The sequence below is a fragment of the Hibiscus syriacus genome, unplaced genomic scaffold, assembly GCF_006381635.1.
Source record: "Hibiscus syriacus cultivar Baekdansim isolate YM2019G1 unplaced genomic scaffold, ASM638163v2 tig00110785_pilon, whole genome shotgun sequence".
NCBI lineage: Eukaryota > Viridiplantae > Streptophyta > Magnoliopsida > Malvales > Malvaceae > Hibiscus > Hibiscus syriacus.
Genome location: NW_024062862.1, coordinates 209619 through 233955, shown reverse-complemented (window position 1 = coordinate 233955; position 24337 = coordinate 209619). Strand labels below are relative to the sequence as shown.

The window sequence follows — 24337 nt, the reverse complement described above, 5'->3', positions numbered from 1 at the left end:
CAATTAGGTATAACATCTAGAAATTAAAGTTAAAGACGAGAGAAAGCAAGCTTTAGCCCTCCAACATATCCATCAATCTTTCTCAACTCTTTTGCTTCCTCTGATGTAATTTTTTTCCCATGTTGTCTGAATCGGAGTTGAAATCATAGCATGCGCCTGCTGCCATCAGCTTCATCAAAAGAAACTGTAACATTTCATATAAAAACACATGAATTTGTGCTACAATATTACAAACCATTTGAATCAGTTTTCTGTTCTATTTTCCCTGCAGTCATTCATACATGCATGCATGCATACAAGTATTGTCCATCGGAATGAATCATTGCTTGAAAGAAGAAAATGGAGAAAGAATGATTTGCTGTTTGAACTTGCCTCAATCTGATTGTGCAAGAACTGGACATAATTGATAATCTCATCTAACATTACTGCCATGCCCATATTCTGCAAATTATCAACTCAAAGTATTATATGTGCATGATGCAACCCAGAGAACTATAATTGATTACCCTATAGCATCCTGGGACTGTCTTGCAAGCTTCTTAGTCTCTCATTTGTTTTCCCTCTTCTAACCTGTTTGGCAGAAAAGAAAATACATCATTTTCAATACTATATATATATATATTCCAATTAATTTCATGAGAAAGGAAAGATTGAGTTATAAGTGTATAACCCTTTCTGCCATAGAGTGACTATTAGTGGCTTGACCTCTTCTGGCTCTAACATGAAGCACTTCTTTTGGTTCCTCTTGTTCCTTGCCGTTACTTCTCGATCTTTTCTCTCTTCCTGGATTCTTCATGTATACAGCAAAACCAAAGCCAAAGGTTTGAAAAACACTGGAAAATCATTGCATCTAATTACATGCATAAAAAAACGAGGAATCTGTATATATATTTACATTTCTGATGCTGATTCCACTTTCATAAACATGAAAAGATGATGAGTTCCCACAGCTACTTTCTGATGCAAAATCCAATGTTTTTCTCTTTTGAGTTTCATGGAATTCATTTTCAGCTGAGAAAATGGAGTGGGAAACTGACATTGGGGTGTGGTAATTGATAAAACCAGGCAAGTTGTCTCCCCGGTTGCTTGGAGTTTCAGGTGATTGATTGTTGAACAAATTGTCATTGCAGGAGAAAGGTGAAAAGCTTTGGGAATTCAAGGATTCTGGCTCGGTAAGTGATTCCATGGCCAAGAATGTGAAATCAGCCATGATAATTTTATGAGTGGTATTTTTCCACACTGCCAAATGCGTGTTTTGGATAATAAGAAATGCTACTAGTATTTATAGAGTAAGATCAAAGTTTAATGCATGCATGTAAATATTTAATTACTTATGATATAACGGTTTAAAAATTATGTATTATATAAAATACCCGTAAATAATGTGAATTTCAGTTTATTTTATATTTATTTTTAAAGAAAAATAATGATCCCATAAAAAAATGTCGGTTAAAAGCGGTATAAGTTTAAGAGATAAATATAAAACAAATTTTAATATATATATATATATATATATATATATATATATATACACATTTTTAAAATGTATAAAATTTCAGTAGTCTCATAAAAACTCTACGAATCAAGACATGATAATTTTTTAACCATTTACTAACTAGATTGTTAACACAAATAAAGTCATTAATAAATCTCAACTTGGGGATGGACTTCTATCACTTGGAAATAACCCAAGCCCTTAACACATGAAGATGAAAGTGCGTTAATTAATCAAGTAATTCAATGTTGGGTTATTTTGTACCCACCCCTTGAAACCTAATGTGGCCAAGTCCAACAATAATATGAGCAGACCAAGTTGCATGGGCAATAGGGGTCGGAATAGGCCAGGCCGACCTACAGGGTCCTACGACCTAGCCTACATAAAGTCTGGTCTGGACTGGCCTGTTTAATAAAAAGGCTAGGCTCGGATTTTTTTAAAAGTATATTAAATTAAATAAATCATGCTTAGGCTTATTAAAAAATCTTATCAGCCTGATAGGCCATCCTATATATATATGTATATATACTTATATTATTTTTTTGAGTACCAATATGATATGATCTCGATTATATGTTTCGAGTCATATATGTGAATGTCCGATCGTGATTCAAGTAAAAAACCCCGTAATGATAGCTTGAACTCTGAAATTACATAAATATAAACATAAGAAGGAAATGATATGAAATAATAATTGAAATGATGGAATGAAAAGAATGAGGAAGTTGTTTGAAGGTGATGGAAGAGTGATGGTTGTTGTGGTTAGATGATAATGAAAATAGATGGTAAAGTATGAATGGCGTTGTTGTGGCAAATGATGTTGTTGTGGCAAAGTGTGTAAGGATAAAGCGGATTGTAACCCGTTAGCTATTTGGAGCTAAGAACCAACAATATAAAAAAAATTTGGAATCGAAATGGTAGGGTATGGAACGTGACCCACTAGCTATATATGAGCTAGGAACCAACACTATAACAAAAGGAAATGGATGAAGACTACAAGACTATCTTGAAGCTGATAAAGTTCTACAAGAGAACAAGAATGAAAGAGACCTCTCAAAGATGTTTTATATATTCAAATGTCTCCCTACAAATGATCCCAAAGGTGTCTATTTATAGTATTTCTAAGAAGCATATGAAAAGACTCAAAAGATGAAAACATTCTCATCAATTTAGCAATAAAATGCACTTGAATGCTTTGTCTTCTTATCTTCAAAGTTGGATGAATAATCTAGATCATTTTGGGGATGAATCTAGACAATTTGAAGCTGAATTTGGCCTTAATTTCGTCCAAGGGGTGGAAGACTCTTGCTATTCCATTCTGAAAATTGTCTTGATAAGTGAATTAAATCACCCTTCATTGCAAGCTCCCTTGAAGAATATGAACAGCCCTTGAACTTAGATGATAACAATCAGCTTTGAATGCCTTTAATAGGTGAATTAAGAATCCTTCAATGGCTTGTCACTTGGCTGAAGTTGAAAAGACTCTCCCTTGGCTCAAACTCATCCAAATCATCCATGCATAAAATTCCCGTAACAAAATTCCAGCCTGCACTGTCTTCAATAAATCGATCATATCTCAAGCTCCCGATATCGGATTAAGGTGATTCAAAAGGTGTTGGAAAGCTAAGAGTTAGAGGAATAATGTCCAATTGATTTCTAGAACCAAACACATCTGTATCACATCCAGAATTGGAAGACATTCTGACTGACATTTTGCATATGATGAAACCATTTAACTTCTCTCATGCACCTAGACACAAAGGTGAACTTTATTCAATATTTAATTAAAAAACATGCATGAAACAATTAAGAGTTAATATAATAAAAGAACTAATTTGATGAATGAACTAGATGATTTAAATGCAATGCATGCTTGAATGAACAACACACTTATTAAATGCAATGAATGTTATGCAAACTTTAAATTCTCATGCAAATTCATGCATAAGCAAAGTAAAGTATTCCTCCCTTATTATTCATTTTTCATCACGTTCCAAACGTGATGTAAACATACTCTCCATAGCTGCTTGAAATTCCTTAGCCCTTGCTCGTGTGATGGGGCCACTTGGGTACTTCTCCGGGTCTTTGCTATTGGCTATCATATCAGTCCCTCCCTCTTTAAAGCGATTTGTCCCCAAATAATCACCTATATCATAAGGAGACAAGTCAGCAACATTGAAGGTTGCACTGACATTAAACTCACCTGGAAGATCTAATTGATAGGCGTTGTCATTGATCTTCTTGACTATTTGGAATGGTCCATCTCCCCGAGGCAGTAATTTGGACTTTCGTTGTGCCGAAAACCTTTCTTTCCTCATGTGCAGCCACACCCAATCCCCTGGCTCAAAAGTAATTCGCTTACGACCCTTATTTGCTTGCTGCTCATATTGCTTAGTTCGTTTTTCAATGTTCTCCCTTACTTGTTGATGAAGCTTCTTAACAAACTCATCTTTGTTAAGTCCATCTTTATTCACAATTTGATCAGCAGGTAATGGTAACAAGTCTATCGGTGTTAATGGATTAAACCCATACACCACTTCGAAAGGCGTACGCCCCATAGTAGTATGGATTGAACGGTTGTATGCAAACTCCACATGTGATAAACTCTCCTCCCATGTTCTCAAATTATTCCGAATGATAGATCGAAGTAACATGGAAAGTACTCGATTCACCACTTCAGTTTGACCATCTGTTTGAGGGTGGCAAGTGGTGGAGAATAGTAACTTAGTACCAATCTTACTCCATAGGTCTCTCCAAAAGTGGCTTAAGAACTTCACATCCCGATCAGACACAATTGTTCTTGGTATACCACGTAGCCTTAAAATTTCCCTGAAAAACAAAGTAGCAATATGTGAGGCAACATTAGTTTGTCACAGGGAATGAAATGAGCCATTTTGGAAAATCTATCAACAACTACAAAGATGAGTCTTTGTTGTTCTTTGTGTAACGTCCTCCATACCGGGTTAGTGATCAAATTGTGAAATTTTAAAATTTAGTGACCAAAGTAGATAAATTGAATAGTTGAAAGATTTAATATGAATGTTTCATGTAGAATGGATAAGCAAAGAATGAAAAATTAAGAGGGCAAAAGAGTATTTTAGTAAGAGAAATAACTAAATATTCCTTAAGGTTATTTTATAAACCACGTGGAAAATATTTGAGAGAAAACAAGGTTCCAGATATTTCTCTCTTCTTCTTCTCCAACCGTGAAGCTTGCAAGCAAAGGTGAGTTGTCTTCTTTTGGATTAATTCTTATGAGTTAAGCATGGGTTTGGTTAATGAAGATTTAGGAAATATGATGGAGAGAAACAAGGACCTAGAAACTCAAAGAATTGTAAGTTAAGGGAGATTAAAGGTTGGGAGCCATTGAATGAAATCTTAGATTAAAGGTCATAATAAGAATTAGAAGATGGATTTGACTTGTCATCAAGCTAATTAAGAAGTATGAGGTGATAGAATTAAAATTAGAACAAGTTGGAATTTGAGTAAGATTATTAAATTCTATATGGAGGATTAGTTTTTTTTAAGTTTTAGAGGTATTGAATGGATAATAATTAGTTTAAGTAAGTGTATGAAAGTTAAGAGTATTAAAGGGAGTAAAATATGAAGGTTTGAGCTGAAATGAGATGATTTTCGAGCTCAAAATAGGATTTCTAGGCTAGGGGAATCGATACCCATTCAAGGGGAATCGATACCCCTCAACGAATATGAATTTCCAGAATGCTAGAGGGGAATCGATACCCCCAGGGGGGGAACCGATTCCCCCATAATGAAAAAAAAGAAGAAGAAAGAAGAGAGACTAAACTATTAATCCCTTAAATTGGTAGGCTATTAGAGGTTAATTTCAAGACTTAGGCATCTGATAATCATCTTGAAAATTTTGCTTATGTAGATATTGAGCCTAATCGAGTTCCGGAACCATCGACAAGTAGGATCAATCGAGGGAAAGACAAAGAAATCTAGGTGAGTGCATATGCATAGCATGAATATGTATTTTATTCAGTTCTAGACTTGTGATAAGTCTAGATTCAATATTTTGATACATGATCGTAGTTCATATGATGATATATGACATGAATCCATACCATATGCATTATGGGACATGAATATGAAAGAAAAGTTATATGAGTTATGTGATAAAGGTATGGAAATAATATGTCTACGTGATATAAATTAGATAAATTGTGAAAGCCCATGTTATGTAAATGAGAACTATAGGTATAGTTGGCATGCCAAGGGTAGAGGGTCTATGTGGTCATTCGGGACATATATGTATTCTTTGGAACACGTGTGAGGTCTGGTGAGACACATACTTGATCCTTGGTATATGTATATGATTCTTAAGGAATGATATGTGGTCATTCGGGATATATATGTATTCTTTGGAACATGTGTGAAGTCTGGTGAGACACATACTTGATCCTTGGTATATGTATATGATTCTTAAGGAATGATATGTGGTCCTTCGGGACATATATGTATTCTTTGGAACATGTGTAAGTCTGGTGAGACACATACTTGATCCTTGGCATATGTATATGATTATTAAGGAATGATATGTGGTCCTTATGACATTATTATATGGCACTACGGTGCAATTCTACGTGGCACTCTGGTGCAATTCTACGTGGCACTTAGGTGCAATTATATGAGCTGTGGTGACAGCATAGTGCACAACCTCACAATACTCACATACCTTAGGTTCTCTGTATGGTACCATGGGCTAATGAACTTACTAAGGCGAACTTATGAATGTGAATTTGATAAGTATATGTGTAAGAAACATGGTTTTGGTTATTGCATTGTTTACATACATCTTATTATTGCAACCCATCTCATTTTGGCAATTACTTTATGTTTATTGATATTATTATTATATCATTGCCTCACTAAGTCGATGACTTAGCGCGTGAGTGTTTCACACGTAGGATCCGATAAAGTAGACGATCGAGGTTAAGCAGCTGGACAACATTACTCCTGCAACTATCAGATCAGAAGCAACTTAATCAGTAGGTCATTTTGTTATAAAAATGGATGTTGGGATGTAATTAAAGAGTTAAGTTGTGTATGCTCTGAATATTTTGGTAAACTTATATTACCATATGTATATTATTGTATTTTTCGTAATATAAGTTCAAGTATTTTACTATTATTTGTAATGAGTTGTGTTTTAAAAGTCAATGTAATATCTCTGACTCATATCCGGGTTTGGATACGGGTTGGGGGTGTTACACTTTGTGCGAGGAAGCCCTAGCACAAAATCCATTGAAATATCCATCCATGGTGCTTCCGGTATGGGTAGTGGTGTGTAAAGTCCATGTGGCATGACTTTAGATTTGGCCTTCTTGCAAGTAATGCAACGCTCACATAACCTTTCCACATCTCGTTTCATTTTGGGCCAATATAGATGTTCTTGAAGTATAGCCAAAGTCTTTGCTATCCCAAAATGTCCCATTAATCCTCCTCCATGGGCTTCCTTAGTGAGCAATTCTCGCATGGAACCTTGAGGGACGCATAATCTCCCTTCCTTGAATAGAAAACCATCATGCTTAAAGTATTTATCAATCGTCCCTTTCTCACAAGCTTTATAAATTTCCCCAAAATCAGAGTCAGAAACATATAAGTCTTTAATAAAAGTAAAACCCAACAACTTAGATTTCAAAGTGTTTAAAAGAACATACCTTCGTGACAATGCATCGGCAACTATATTATCCTTACCTTTCTTGTACTTGATAACATATGGAAAAGTTTCAAGAAACTCTACCCATTTGGCATGCCTTTTGTTGAGTTTATATTGCCCCCGAATATGTTTCAACGCCTCATAATCGGTGTGAATGATGAACTCCTTAGGCCAAAGGTAGTGTTGCCATGTTTCCATTGCCCTCACAAGAGCATACATCTCTTTGTCGTAGGTAGGATAGTTAACCGTAGCTCCACTTAATTTCTCACTAAAATAGGCTATAGGACGTCCACCTTGAGACAAGACTGCTCCAATTCCTACACCTAATGCATCACATTCAATTTCAAAAGTTAAATTAAAATCAGGTAGAGCAAGTAAAGGGGCATGCATTAAACAATCTTTAATTCTATTAAAGGACTTCTCTTGATCTTCCCCCCAAAAGAATTTAGAATTCTTCTTAATAACACTTGTTAGTGGGGCGGCTATGGTGCTAAAGTTTGGGACGAATCTCCGATAAAAACTTGCAAGTCCATGGAAGCTCCTAACTTGAGAAATGCTTGTTGGTCGTGGCCACTCTTCAATGGCTTTAACATTCTCTTTGTCAACCTCTAAACCTTCAAAACTCACAACGAAACCTAGGAAAACAACCCTGTCAGTGCAAAACGTACATTTTTATAAATTAGCAAACAATTTTTCCTTCCTCAAAACAAGTAAAACTGACCTCAAATATTGAACATGTTCTTTCGTGGTTTTACTATATATTAAAATGTCATCAAAATAAACCACACAAAACTTACCCAAGAATGGCCTAAGAACATGATTCATTAACCTCATAAATGTGCTTGGTGCATTAGTTAAGCCAAAGGGCATAACCAACCACTCATAAAGACCTTGCTTCGTTTTGAATGTTGTTTTCCACTCATCACCTTCCCGCATTCGTATTTGGTGGTAACCACTCTTAAGATCAATCTTGGAAAAGAGGTTAGAACTGCTAAGCTCATCTAACATGTCATCTAAGCGAGGAATAGGGTGACGATACTTTACCGTAATTTTGTTTACCACTCGATAATCCACACACATGCGCCAAGTTCCATCCTTCTTTGGCACAAGTAGAACCGGCACGGCACATGGGCTAAGGCTTTCCCTCACGTAGCCTTTTTCCATCAACTCAGATACTTGCCTTTGCAATTCCTTAGTTTCTTCGGGGTTGCTTCGGTATGCTGGTCGGTTTGGAATGATGGCACCAGGAACAAAGTCTATTTGATGTTTTATGCCACGAATAGGTGGCAACCCACTTGATATTTCTTCCGGAAATAGGTCATCAAACTCTGCAATAAAGACACAACAAAAGCAGGCAAATTTTGATCAAGGTAGTTAGTGTTAAAAAAAAATTTCTTGTACATGAGCACAAGTGCTTCCTTTGCCGTCATTAAACACTTTTTCAACTCTCTCTCTTTAGAAATAATGATAATTTTCCTTGCCTCATTTTGATCACACTCTTTTTCTTTTACCTCCATTTTGGTCTCTCTCTCTTTGGCTTTTTCAAATTTTCCTCTCAATTGAATTTGGTCTTCATATATTTGCTTTGGTGAAAGTGGAGCTAAAGTGATCTTCCTGACCTCATGGGTGAATGTATACTGGTTGGTATAACCGTAATGGATCACTCGCCTATCAAATTGCCAAGGCTTTCCAAGTAGTAAATGGCTTGCGTGCATTGGTACAACATCACATAACACATTGTCTTTGTACTTCCCTATGGAGAAAGCAATTCGAACTTGCTGGTCACCTTGAGTTCTCCTCCATCGTTAAGCCATTGCAGTTTATAAGGTTGTGGATGCTTTGTTGTTGCCAAGTGTATCTACCATTAAGGTACTAGCAAAATTAGTGCAACTACCTCTATCAATAATAACAAATCATACCTTTCCTCCAACGTGGCAGCGAGTATGGAAGATATTTTCACGTTGTTCATCTCCTCCATTGGATTGCACGTTTAGACTCATTTTGACAACAAGGACCTCTCCTTCCACGGTATGGTCTAATTCTTCCATATCAATGGTAGCATCTTCATTCTCATCCTCTTCTTGTTCTGATTCAACTTCTCCATCATCTCGAAGAAGCATGGTGTTGCGATTTGGACATTGGCTTGCAATGTGTCCACGCCCCAAACACTTAAAACATTGTATGTCACGAGAATGATTTGGAGTGGCGGCAGTCTTACCCTTGCTGGTTTCGGCAATGGGCTTACTTTCTTTGGGCGGTCCTCCTCTTTTGTGGGATGGCAATGGAGGAGTCTTCTTGTATGAACTTTACCCCCATTTTGAAGTTACACTCCTATAAGATCGTGTGGCACCCTTCCTTTTGAGTTGTTTTTCTACCTTTATGGCCATATGCACCATGTCTTCCATCTCCATATAATGTTGCAACTCAACCACGTTCGTAATGTCTGGATTAAATCCCGCTAGGAATCTTGCCATTGTGGCTTCTTGATCCTCATCGATGTTGGGTTGAATCATGGCCACCTCCATCTCTTTGTGATAATCTTCAACACTTCGGTTACCTTGTAAAGGTTTTGAAGACGGTTGAATAACTCCCGATGGTAGTGGGTTGGAATGAATCGCATTCGCATCACTGCTTTCATTTCATCCCATATAGTGATAGGATGTTCTCCATTGTGTCTCCTACTTGATGTCAATTGATCCCACCATATTAGTGCATAATCCATAAACTCAAGGGCAGTGAGTTTTACCTTCTTGAGTTCGGAATAATCATGGCACCCGAAGATGTACTCTACCTTCTTTTCCCATGCTAAGTAAGCCTCAGGATCTTGCCTTGGAATGGTGGAATGGAAATCTTGATATTAACAAGATTATCATCCATTAATGGACGAAACCTTTGGGGCCTTATACCTCGATTTCCCATTCTTTGTTGTGATGCACGATCTTCTTCTGGTCTTTCCACTTCTTCATTTCCTCCTTGATTGACATCTTCTTGCTCTCAAAATCCTTGAGTACGCTATTCTTCAATACGGTCAATACGTTCATGGAGAGGTTCCAACTCTTCCCTCAAAATCCTAGTCAATTCATGCACCATGGCTTGCATTTGTAGGTTTGGTTCAACGGTACCTGTAACTTGAGAATTGTCTCCCGAATGATGAGACATAATTAGTAATAAAAAATAACCTCACACAACAAAAAAAAACCTCACCAAACACTCCAAGAAAAGTCACTCCCACTCGTGTTTCACTCGGGATGGCTTTTACCCTTAATGATCACTCTTGGCTTTTACCACTCGTACTTTGATTTCAAGTCCTTTTGGGAACTTTCTCAAGGCTTACAAGGTCTAGTGGACTTCGGCTGAAACAATTATGGTTTGGTAGTAACGATAGTGAAAAGAAATTGGCTACAAGGAAAAGAGATGGTAAGCAAAGGTAACAAAAATTGAACAATTGAATATAAATATGAAGTAAATATATTTTTTTTCTTTAAAGATGAAAAGAATTACTCCCTCACTCTTTAAACTTTTTTTTTTGATTTTGTATTGACCCGGAAGAGAGAAAAATGATACGCTTACTGAATTGACTAGCTCTGATACCAAATGATATGATCTCGATTATATGTTTCGAGTCATATATGTGAATGTCCGATCGTGATTCTAGTAAAAAACCCCGTAATGATAGCTTGAACTCTGAAATTACATAAATATAAACATAAGAAGGAAATGATATGAAATAATAATTGAAATGATGGAATGAAAAGAATGAGAAAGTTGTTTGAAGGTGATGAAAGAGTGATGGTTGTTGTGGTTAGATGATAATGAAAATAGATGGTAAAGTATGAATGGTGTTGTCGTGGCAAATGGTGTTGTTGTGGCAAAGTGTGTAAGGATAAAGCGGATTGTGACCCGTTAGCTATTTGGAGCAAAGAACCAACAATATAAAAAAAATTGGAATCGAAATGGTAGGGTATGGAACGTGACCCACTAGCTATATATGAGCTAGGAACCAACGCTATAACAAAAGGAAATGGATGAAGACTACAAGACTATCTTGAAGTCGATAAAGTTCTACAAGAGAACAAGAATGAAAGCAACCTCTCAAAGATGTTTTATATATTCAAATGTCTCCCTACAAATGATCCCAAAGGTGTCTATTTATAGTATTTCTAAGAAGCATATGAAAATACTCAAAAGATGAAAACATTCTCATCAATTTAGCAATAAAATGCACTTGAATGCTTTGTCTTCTTATCTTCAAAGTTGGATGAATATTCTAGATCATTTTGGGGATGAATCTAGACAATTTGAAGCTGAATTTGGCCTTAATTTCGTCCAAGGGGTGGAAGACTCTTGCTATTCCATGCTGAAAATTGTCTTGATAAGTGAATTAAATCACCCTTCATTGCATGCTCCCTTGAAGAATATGAACAGCCCTTGAACTTAGATGATAACAATCAGCTTTGAATGCCTTTAATAGGTTAATTAAGAGTCCTTCAATGGCTTGTCACTTGAATGAAGTTGAAAAGACTCTCCCTTGGCTCAAACTCATCCAAATCATCCATGCATAAAATTCCCGTAACAAAATTCCAGCCTGCACTGTCTTCAATAAATCGATCATATCTCAAGCTCCCGATATCGGATTAAGGTGATTCAAAAGGCGTTAGAAAGCTAAGAGATAGAGGAATAATGTCCAATTGATTTCTAGAACCAAACACATCTGTATCACATCCAGAATTGGAAGACATTCTGACTGACATTCTTGCATATAATGAAACCATTTAACTTCTCTCATGCACCTAGACACAAAGGTGAACTTTATTCAATATTTAATTGAAAACATGCATGAAACAATTAAGAGTTAATATAATAAAAGAACTAATTTGATGAATGAACTAGATGATTTAAATGCAATGCATGCTTGAATGAACACCACACTTATTAAATGCAATGAATGTTACGCAAACTTTAAATTCTCATGCAAATTCATGCATAAGCAAAGTAAAGTATTCCTCCCTTATTATTCATTTTTCATCACGTTCCAAACGTGATGTAAACATGCTCTCCATAGCTGCTTGAAATTCCTTAGCCCTTGCTCCTGTGATGGGGCCACTTGGGTACTTCTTCGGGTCTTTGCTATTTGCTATCATATCAGTCCCTCCCTCTTTAAAGCGATTTGTCCCCAAATAATCACCTATATCATAAGGAGACAAGTCAGCAACATTGAAGGTTGCACTGACATTAAACTCACCTGGAAGATCTAATTGATAGGCGTTGTCATTGATCTTCTTGACTATTTGGAATGGTCCATCTCCCCGAGGCAGTAATTTGGAATTTCGTTGTGCCGGAAACCTTTCTTTCCTCATGTGCAACCACACCCAATACCCTGGCTCAAAAGTAATTCGCTTACGACCCTTATTTGCTTGCTGCTCGTATTGCTTAGTTCGTTTTTTAATGTTCTCCCTTACTTGTTGATGAAGCTTCTTAACAAACTCAGCTTTGTTAAGTCCATCTTTATTCACAATTTGATCAGTAGGTAATGGTAACAAGTCTATCGGTGTTAATGGATTAAACCCATACACCACTTCGAAAGGCGTACGCCCCGTAGTAGTATGGATTGAACGGTTGTATGCAAACTCCACATGTGGTAAACTCTCCTCCCATGTTCTCAAATTATTCCGAATGATAGATCGAAGTAACATGGAAAGTACTCGATTCACCACTTCAGTTTGACCATCCGTTTGAGGGTGGCAAGTGGTGGAGAATAGTAACTTAGTACCAATCTTACTCCATAGGGCTCTCCAAAAGTGGCTTAAGAACTTCACATCCCGATCAGACACAATTGTTCTTGGTATACCATGTAGCCTTAAAATTTCCCTGAAAAACAAAGTAGCAATATGTGAGGCATCATTAGTTTTGTCATAGGGAATGAAATGAGCCATTTTGGAAAATCTATCAACAACTACAAAGATGGAGTCTTTGTTGTTCTTTGTGCGAGGAAGCCCTAGCACAAAATCCATTGAAATATCCATCCATGGTGTTTCCGGTATGGGTAGTGGTGTGTAAAGTCCATGTGGCATGACTTTAGATTTGGCCTTCTTGTAAGTAATGCAACGCTCACATAACCTTTCCATATCTCGTTTCATTTTGGGCCAATATAGATGTTCTTGAAGTATAGCCAAAGTCTTTGCTATCCCAAAATGTCCCATTAATCCTCCTCCATGGGCTTTCTTAGTGAGCAATTCTCGCATGGAACCTTGAGGGACGCATAATCTCCCTTCCTTGAATAGAAAACCATCATGCTTAAAGTATTTATCAATCGTCCCTTTCTCACAAGCTTTATAAATTTCCCCAAAATCAGAGTCAAAAACATATAAGTCTTTAATAAAAGTAAAACCCAACAACTTAGATTCCAAAGTGTTTAAAGGAACATACCTTCGTGACAATGCATCGGCAACTATATTCTCCTTACCTTTCTTGTACTTGATAACATATGGAAAAGTTTCAAGAAACTCTACCCATTTAGCATGCCTTTTGTTGAGTTTATGCTGCCCCCGAATATGTTTCAACACCTCATAATCGGTGTGAATGATGAACTCCTTAGGCCAAAGGTAGTGTTGCCATGTTTCCATTGCCCTCACAAGAGCATACATCTCTTTGTCGTAGGTAGGATAGTTAACCATAGCTCCACTTAATTTCTCACTAAAATAGGCTATAGGACGTCTACCTTGAGACAAGACTGCTCCAATTCCTACACCTGATGCATCACATTCAATTTCAAAAGTTAAATTAAAATCAGGTAGAGCAAGTAAAGGGGCATGCATTAAACAATCTTTAATTCTATTAAAGGACTTCTCTTGATCTTCCCCCCAAAAGAATTTAGAATTCTTCTTAATAACACTTGTTAGTGGGGCGGCTATGGTGCTGAAGTTTGGGATGAATCTTCAATAAAAACTTGCAAGTCCATAGAAGCTCCTAACTTGAGAAATGCTTGTTGGTCATGGCCACTATTCAATGGCTTTAACCTTCTCTTTTTCAACCTCCAAACCTTCAAAACTCACAACGAAACTAGGAAAACAACCTTGTCAATACAAAACGTACATTTTTGTAAATTAGCAAACAATTTTTCCTTCCTCAAAACAAGTAAAACTGGCCTCAAATACTGAACATGTTCTTCCATGGTTTTATTATATATTAGAATGTCATCAAAATAAACCACACAAAACTTACCCAAGAATTGCCTAAGAACATGATTCATTAACCTCATAAATGTGTTTGGTGCATTAGTTAAGCCAAAAGGCATAACCAACCACTCATAAAGACCTTGCTTCATTTTGAATGATGTTTTCCACTCATCACCTTCCTGCATTCGTATTTGGTGGTAACCACTCTTAAGATCAATCTTGGAAAAGAGGTTAGAACTGCTAAGCTCATCTAACATGTCATCTAAGCGAGGAATAGGGTGACGATACTTTACCGTAATTTTGTTTACCGCTCGACAATCCACACACATACGCCAAGTTCCATCATTCTTTGGCACAAGTAGAACCGGCATGGCACACGGGCTAAGGCTTTCCCTCACGTAGCCTTTTTTCATCAACTCAGATACTTGCCTTTGCAATTCCTTAGTTTCTTCGGGGTTGCTTTGGTATGCTGGTCGGTTTGGAATGACGGCACCAGGAACAAAGTCTATTTGATGTTCTATGCCACGAATAGGTGGCAACCCACTTGGTATTTCTTCCGGAAATAGGTCATCAAACTCCTACAATAAAGACACAAAAAAAGTAGGCAAATTTTGATCAAGGTAGTTAGTGTTAAATTTTTTTTCTTGTACATGAGCACAAGTTCTTCCTTTGCCGTCATTAAACACTTTTTCAACTCTCTCTCTTTAGAAAGAATGATAATTTTCCTTGCCTTATTTTGATCACTCTTTTGCTTTTACCTCCATTTTGGTTTCTCTCTCTTTGGCTTTATCAAATTTTCCTCTCAATTGAATTTAGTTTTCTTATATTTGCTTTGGTGAAAGTGGAGCTAAAGTGATCTTCCTTGGCTCATGGGTGAATGTATACCAGTTGGTATAACCGTCATGGATCACTCGCCTATCAAATTGCCAAGGCTTTCCAAGTAATAAATGGCTTGCGTGTATTGGTACAACATCACATAACACATTGTCTTTGTACTTCCCTATGGAGAAAGCAATTCGAACTTGCTTGGTCACCTTGAGTTCTCCTCCATCGTTGAGCCATTACAGTTTATAAGGTTGTGGATGCTTTGTTGTTGCCAAGCCAAGTGTATCTACCATTAAGGTACTAGCAACATTAGTGCAACTACCTCCATCAATAATAACAAAGCATACCTTTCCTCCAACGTGGCAGCGAGTATGGAAGATATTTTCACGTTGTTCATCTCCTCCATTGGATTGCACTTTTAGACTCCTTTTGACAACAAGGACCTCTCCTTCCACGGCATGCTCTAATTCTTCCATATCAATGGTAGCATCTTCCATTCTCATCCTCTTCTTGTTCCGATTCAACTTCTCCATCATCTCGAAGAAGCATGGTGTTGCGATTTGGACATTGGCTTGCAATGTGTCCACGCCCCAAACACTTAAAACATTGTATGTCACGAGAATGATTTGGAGTGGCGGCAGTCTTACCCTTGCTGGTTTCGGCAATGGGCTTACTTTCTTTGGGCGGTCCTCCTCTTTCATGGGATGGTAATGGAGGAGTCTTCTTGTATGAACTTTGCCCCCATTTTGAAGTTACACTCCCATAAGATCGTGTGGCACCCTTCATTTTGAGTATTTTTTCTACCTTTATGGCCATATGCACCATGTCTTCCATCTCCACATAATGTTACAACTCAACCACGTTCGCAATGTCCGGATTAAGTCCCGCTAGGAATCTTGCCATTGTGGCTTCTCGATCCTCATCGATGTTGGCTCGAATCATGGCCACCTCCATCTCTTTGTGATAATCTTCAACACTTCGGTTACCTTGTGAAAGGTTTTGAAGACGGTTGGATAACTCCCGATGGTAGTGGGTTGAAATGAATCGCCTTCGCATCACTGCTTTCATTTCATCCCATGTAGTGATAGGATGTTCTCCATTGCGTCTCCTACTTGATGTCAATTGATCCCACCATATTAGTGCATAATCCATAAACTCAAGGGCAACGAGTTTTACCTTCTTGAGTTCGGAATAATCATGGCACCCGAAGATGTGCTCTACCTTCTTTTCCCATGCTAAGTAAGCCTCGGGATCCGTCTTGCCTTGGAATGGTGGAATGGAAATCTTGATATTAACAAGATTATCATCCATTAATGGATGAAACCTTTGGGGCCTTATACCTCGATTTCCCATTCTTTGTTGTGATGCACGATCTTTTTCTGGTCTTTCCACTTCTTCATTTCCTCCTTGATTGACATATTCTTGCTCTCGAAATCCTTGAGTACGCTCTTCTTCAATACGATCAATACGTTCATGGAGAGGTTCCAACTCTTCCCTCAAAATCCTAGTCAATTCACGCACCATGGCTTGCATTTGTAGGTTTGGTTGAACGGTACCTGTAACTTGAAAATTGTCTCCCGAATGATGAGACATAATTAGTAATAAAACAATAACCTCACACAAAAAAAAAACCTCACCATACACTCCAAGAAAAGTCACTCCCACTCGTGTTTCACTCGGGATGGCTTTTACCCTTAATGATCACTCTTGCCTTTTACCACTCGTGCTTTGATTTCAAGTCCTTTTGGGAACTTTCTCAAGGCTTACAAGGTCTAGTAGACTTCGGCTGAAACAATTATGGTTTGGTAGTAACGATAGTAAAAAGAAATTGGCTACAAGGAAAAGAGATGGTAAGCAAAGGTAACAAAAATTGAATAATTGAATATAAATATGAAGTAAATATATATTTTTTTCTTTAAAGATGAAAAGAATTACTCCCTCCCTCTTTAAACTTTTTTTTTTCTTTTTGACTTTTTTTTTGATTTTGTACTAACCCGGAAGAGAGAAAAATGATACGCTTACTGAATCGACTAGCTCTGATACTAAATGATATGATCTCGATTATATGTTTTGAGTCATATATGTGAATGTCCGATCGTGATTCTAGTAAAAAAAACCCGTAATGATAGCTTGAACTATGAAATTACATAAATATAAACATAAGAAGGAAATGATATGAAATAATAATTGAAATGATGGAATGAAAAGAATGAGGAAGTTGTTTGAAGGTGATGGAAGAGTGATGGTTGTTGTGGTTAGATGATAATGAAAATAGATGGTAAAGTATGAATGGCGTTGTCGTGACAAATGGTGTTGTTGTGGCAAAGTGTGTAAGGATAAAGCGGATTGTGACCCGTTAGCTATTTGGAGCTAAGAACCAACAATATAAAAAAAATTGGAATCGAAATGGTAGGGTATGGAACGTGACCCACTAGCTATATATGAGCTAGGAACCAACGCTATAACAAAAGAAAATGGATGAAGACTACAAGACTATCTTGAAGCCGATAAAGTTCTACAAGAGAACAAGAATGAAAGCAACCTCTCAAAGATGTTTTATATATTCAAATGTCTCCCTAAAAATGATCCCAAAGTATTTCTAAGAAGCATATGAAAAGACTCAAAATATGAAAACATTCTCATCAATTTAGCAATAAAATGCACTTGAATGCTTTGTCTTCTTATCTTCAAAGTTGGATGAATATTCTAGATCATTTTGGGGATGAATCTAAACAATTTGAAGCTGAATTTGGCCTTAATTTCGTCCAAGGGGTGGAAGACTCTTGCTATTCCATGCTGAAAATTGTCTTGATAAGTGAATTAAATCATCTTTCATTGCATGCTCCCTTGAAGAATATGAACAGCCCTTGAACTTAGATGATAACAATCAGCTTTGAATGCCTTTAATAGGTGAATTAAGAGTCCTTCAATGGCTTGTCACTTGGCTGAAGTTGAAAAGACTCTCCCTTGGCTCAAACTCATCCAAATCATTCATGCATAAAATTTTCGTAACAAAATTCCAGCCTGCACTGTCTTCAATAAATCGATCATATCTCAAGCTCCCGATATCGGATTAAGGTGATTCAAAAGGCTTGGAAAGCTAAGAGATAGAGGAATAAAGTCCAATTGATTTCTAGAACCAAACACATCTGTATCACATCCAGAATTGGAAGACATTCTGACTGACATTCTTGCATATGATGAAACCATTTAACTTCTCTCATGCACCTAGACACAAAGGTGAACTTTATTCAATATTTAATTGAAAACATGCATGAAACAATTAAGAGTTAATATAATAAAAGAACTAATTTGATGAATGAACTGGATGATTTAAATGCAATGCATGCTTGAATGAACAACACACTTATTAAATGCAATGAATGTTATGCAAACTTTAAATTCTCATGCAAATTCATGCATAAGCAAAGTAAAGTATTCCTCCCTTATTATTCATTTTTCATCACGTTCCAAACGTGATGTAAACATACTCTCCATAGCTGCTTGAAATTCCTTAGCCCTTGCTCGTGTGATGGGGCCACTTGGGTACTTCTCCGGGTCCTTGCTATTGGCTATCATATCACAATATATATGGGCTTTATTGTCGGGCATGGTGTGGAGAACAACAAAGTATGAGAGCTGCTGTCGGGCTGAATCCTTGCGTGGGGAACAACCAGGTATGGTCAAAAATTGGTTATTATACCCTTTATATTCCTCATTATTTTTATTGGCTTATTTTGCTATTCCTTTTAACGTTTCCTATACATGGTCTATTCCCACCCTATCCATAACTTCCATTCCTATAATCAAGTAAGACTTAATAACAATTTAAGTGGTGTGAGTCATGTGCTGGGACATCAAATAATGACAGGTTTGGACCCTACACCTTATTAAAATACAATTGAATTGGTTGTTGGGAAATTATTATATTTTAATGAATAATGACATGTTTAGGGTCCCTAGTCGACAATCGATTCATTCCTAGGCAACTTACATGGTTCCCAAGGGAGGGGAATATAATTGTGGCAATCATGATATTAAGGTGTGGGTTTCAACAATTATTTTAGCTATATTTTTAACTCATTTTAATGTTTTTTCTTGCTTTTTCCCATCCCAGTTTTAAAAAGGCTATCAAATCAGGCCAGACTTTTAAAAAGGTCAGGTCAAGCCAAAATAAAAGCCTTTGATAGTCTATAGGCCAGGCTCAAGCTTAAAAAATTCATCGTAGGTCAGACTCGGACACTTTAAAACCTTGCCTGACCTATTCCGACCCCTAATGGGCAATTCCAATGTCGTTTAGGCCTATGCCCTTCAGTTTCGTGTCTATAAATAAATGAACTTAAAACAGAAATTCAATTTAAATACCAACTAAAAGAGTTTACTCAGCATAATTAGTATATAATATTAATTTCTCTAGTAAAATCAAGCCTAAATTTAAATAAAATTAATCAAGACAACGATGTTATAGTATTACTTTATAGACCGTAGCTATAGACATTCAAAGAAAAAATTCATTTGTAAAATTTAAGGCAACCATTTACTCCAATCCCCTAAAATAGGATCTGTTTGACTTTAGAATAAAGATGGTCTTTTAGGCCCAACACTTGCAAGCAAACAAGTACACGTTTGTTCCAAGCTGTGGCACGTTAACCTCACAAACATTGGTAGGATGGGAAGGATTTCTCAAAATTTGAACTTTAAATTTCATTCTTATGGGTTGAGTCCTCAACCAACAACTTATGGATGATTTTTTTCTTTTATAATGATCAAACCTTGCATAAGGTGAATAACCAGATACATAGAAGGTTATTAATATATTTCATAGGATCTATGTACTTATATTGTACATAGTATTATGAAATTTAATTTATATTTTAGGTAAAGTACACAATTGGTTCGTTGATTATAAGATATTACTTTGTTGAGTCCCCAACAAAACGACCACCGAACTATTTTTTATGTTATCAGCTCGTCCCATATTGATTCAGATATGATAAAATTGATCTCATAGACTCAAACGACTATCATATCTCAGTCAACATATTATCATTCAGCTTAGATGATCGTTAACTTTTTAACGAAAAAGACAAGTTTTGAACATAATGAATTGTCGAGTGATCATTTTGTAACTTTTAATAGTCGAGGGACTCAACAAATTAACGTTCTATAATCGGGGGACCATTTTGCAACTTTCAATAGCCAAGGGACTCAACAAAATAACATCCTATAATCGGGAGACCATTTGTGTACTTTATCCTTATATTATCCATGTATATATTATCATACATTATAATCAAGGATAGACACGCGATTTTATGATGTGAGTTTAGGAAATCATATATAAATACTATAAGTGTAAAATTATAAAGTTTAAGGAGATCTAAAATCAAATCATTTATATAAAATGCAAAAAGTACATAAACTGCGTGAGAATTTAAATTTTTTAGGGAGTTTCCAATACCCTCGGTCCATCCCGATTATAACAACATTTATATATTTAAGAATAAGACCCACTCAAAAAAATAAAAAAAATAGTAAAATAACTAAAATAATTAGATATCCAAATACATTAGTAATCAACAGGCTTTGAATTTCACAGTTGACTTATAATTAATGAATATATGATAATATTATTGCCTTTTTTAACAATTTTTACCTAAGGGGAGAAAAGGGAACTTTACTCATATTGGTGTTGAATCCACAGTTTAATAATAAAAGAAAAAAGAAGTCAACTGAAAGATTTAACTACTTGTTCTAAAAGTTATTGATAATAAGATTATTGTTTTAAATAATAGATATACTAACTAAAAGTGTTATGTAATATTATAAGTTTCATAATAATTAATATACGAAGAATTAAATTAATTACGTAAACATGAAAGGTTGATATTGTTATCAACTCAATCGTAGGTCATGATTTTCTTTTTTTTTTATTGGTAGGTCATGATTTTCACTAGACCACTAGTGATCAAATTAATTTAAGTCATTTAATTAAAATTAAATATTAATGATTTAATTGATAATATTTTTAATTGAGTGGTTAGAATAAAACTGATCACATAGTTTAATGACTTAATATGTAGTTTACCCTAAAACATAAACTCAAAGAAGCCGGCTTAGGTTCCATCCAGTGTTTCACTATAAAACGTCTATTTTCGGCGCAAACCTAGGGTTTTTCTACTGGGCCGCTCAACGTGTCTCTTGTCTCCACTTTTCTTTGCTAAGGTACGCCACCTTTCATCGTCCTAGTACTTGCTTGGTTGCCTAGAAATTGCAGGAAAAGAAAAATAGAAATAGTATAGTTTGTGTTCATCTTTGGTTTTCTACTTCTGTGATTCTTTGTTTTCATTCATTCAAAAACTTGTTTAAGAGTCATAAATTATACTAGCTGATTTTTATAAAAAAAATTCTAGGATAAAATCCTGCAATTGGAACACATTGAAAACTTCGGCTGTTATTAAGCTTGTTGAATCTTGAATCGCTATAATGGTTACACTCATAACAAATTAATCGAGTTATTGTATTTATTCTAAAAGTTGGATCTTAGCTTGTAAAATATTTAGTGAAATTAGGAATGTTCTTTGGAGAATATGTATGTCGATTGTATGTGCTTTATCCTTTTTCTAGTTCAATATGATTATATTTTCATGTATGTAAATTTGTCTTTAACTTTTTTTTATGAAACCTACAACGAAGATCTTGAAGATGTATACATCAAGGAAGAAGATCCACAAAGATAAGGATGTTGAACCAACTGAATTTGAAGAGTCGGTTGCGCAGGTTTTGAATAACACTTTACTTTCTGTTGAATTTTAAATCTACCGCGAATGTGCAAACCTGGGTTTTGATTCCACTATTTGCGTGTGTATTTTAATAGGCATTCTTTGATTTGGAGAATACCAACCAGGATCTGAAAAGTGACCTCAAAGATCTTTATATTAATTCTGCAATGTAAGAATACTTCATTGGGATGCATTAATTATAAAGTTACTTGTGTATTTGTCAATTATATGATTATATGACTTGTTCATCTGCAGCCAAATTGATGTTTCTGGGAGCCGGAAAGCTGTTGTTATCCATGTCCCCTACAGATTGAGGAAAGCTTTTCGCAAGGTTCATGTTAAGCTTGTGAGGGAACTTGAAAAGAAATTCAGTGGCAAGGTTAGGAATGGACTAAGCTACATTTTCCTTCATATTTGTTTTTCTTTCCCTGTTGGAGACAGTTTGAGTGAAATTTGGAAGTTGGTCTTTGCATTTATAAATAGTTAATTACATTGCCATTTTACAAAGTTCATTACCATTTTTTAATTTTTGTACTTTGCATAAAATGCTACTGGTGGAATGCTTCTTTGCAGACTCTTATGCATTGCAGTTCCACAAGAAATGAAACATTATCATGTTTTGTTGTATTAGTCATATATGATCCATCTTTACTGATTAAATATAGGATTCTTTGTTGTATTTATAATGATGATTATCAATAGGTTTTATTGATAAGCTTGATATGTTCATCTTCTTGGCTTTAAGCTTTAACTTAGCTTATGCATGTATGATAGGATGCGATTCTTATTGCCACCCGAAGGATATTGAGGCCTCCAAAGAAGGGTTCGGCTGTTCAGAGGCCACGCAGCCGCACATTGACTGCTGTACATGAGGCAATGCTAGAAGATATTGTTTTGCCTGCTGAGATTGTAGGGAAGCGAATTCGATATAGAATTGATGGATCGAAGATAATGAAGGTACAACACTGCTGCTATAATATGAAACTGAGAATTTAGAAGTTTTCTGTTCAATTAGTCTTGTAAAATCATGATACTTGTCCTCTTTCGATGATCATTATTATATCGCATGTTAAGCTTCATTTTGCCACGCTTTGTGTACAGGTCATTTTGGACCCCAAGGAACGAAACAACACAGAGTATAAGCTCGAAGCCTTTTCAGCAGTTTACCGGAAGCTTGCGGGAAAGGATGTTGTGTTTGAGTTTCCAGTTAAAGAGGCATGAAGTTATTTTTGTCAGCGACATTTACGAGTTGCTAAACTAGCGGAGAAAAGTGTTATGTTGGATTTATTTTCTTTGTTATGACGTATATTTCACCGTGTTTTGGCATTTAATTATGTAGGACTAAAGCTTTTTTACCCTACGTCTTTGACAGCTTTAGTGATGAAATATGCCATGAAGCAAAGTAGCATTCAATTATTGGATTAATCGTTTTAAGGTTGACCGATAGCCTTGGATTAAGTGAATAAACAGTTTTTTCATGCTGCCCGTATTCATTCGCTTACAACAGTATATGTTTCAGATATCATTCATTTGAAACACAAACAAAGATGCCTCTGAACCCTTAAACCAGCAAAAAGAAAATGGAACTTCCTGTTTGATGCATAATACCTCTGCAACCATAATCTTTAAATAATTATGATAACATATTCAGAGAATATGCAAGCATAACCCAAAATAAAATTTAGGGTAAAGTATACAAATGGTCTCTTGACTATAGAATATTTTTATGTCTCTTGACTATTGAAAATTATAAAATAATTTTCTGATAATAAGGCGTTTTGTTGAATGGCGAGTCTTCCGATTATTAAAAGTTACAAAATGATCGCTTGACTATTTATATGTTTCAAACTTATCATTTTTCGTTAAAAAATTTACGGCAATCTGTGTTGGACGTTAACTTCCTGACTGTGAAATGATAAAATATGATTTCGTAATCTCAAATGACTATTATATCGCAGTCAACATGTAAACCTATAGCTTAAACGACCGTTAATTATCTAATGCAAAAGAACGAGTTTGGAACATAATAAATAATCGGGTGATCGATTTATAACTTTTAATAGTAGGGATTCAACAAATGAATGTCTTATAGTCAAGAGATTAATTTATAACTTTTAATAATTGGAGATTCAATAAAGCAATATCCTATAATCGGGATACCATTTATGTATTTTATCTTAAAATTTAAAGATAAAATCTAACATAAAATCAAGGACTTAAAACCTTATCAACTCTCCAAACATCTCAATTGCTACGTTATTAACTCTACCCTTAATGTTCCTATGTTATATAATACTCTTTAACGTTTCATCAATAATAATATATATTATTTTAAAATATATTTTAAGTGTTTAATATAAAAATAAGTGTTTAAACCACA

The 24337-nt window shown here is 35.7% G+C and overlaps 1 protein-coding gene and 1 pseudogene across 1 annotated transcript; one reads left to right on the top strand and one right to left on the bottom strand.

The window, feature by feature from the left end:
- Positions 1-29: 29 nt before the first annotated feature.
- Positions 30-1210, bottom strand: LOC120140513 (annotated as a pseudogene).
- A 20154-nt stretch (positions 1211-21364) lies between these two features.
- LOC120140438 (40S ribosomal protein S7-like) lies at positions 21365-23275 on the top strand. Its single transcript, XM_039155424.1, has 6 exons — positions 21365-21400; positions 21872-21955; positions 22053-22126; positions 22213-22336; positions 22732-22914; positions 23059-23275. The coding sequence occupies exons 2-6, from the start codon at positions 21881-21883 to the stop codon at positions 23176-23178; spliced, it is 576 nt and encodes a 191-aa protein (XP_039011355.1). The 5' UTR covers positions 21365-21400; positions 21872-21880; the 3' UTR covers positions 23179-23275.
- Positions 23276-24337: the final 1062 nt, after the last annotated feature.

Coding starts and splice junctions, on each gene's coding strand:
- LOC120140438 (XM_039155424.1), top strand. CDS start 21,881: ATGTATACATCAAGGAAGAAGATCCACAAAGATAAGGATGTTGAACCA. Junction 21,956..22,052: donor TTGAAGAGTCGGTTGCGCAG/GTTTTGAATAAC, acceptor GTATTTTAATAG/GCATTCTTTGATTTGGAGAA. Junction 22,127..22,212: donor CTTTATATTAATTCTGCAAT/GTAAGAATACTT, acceptor GTTCATCTGCAG/CCAAATTGATGTTTCTGGGA.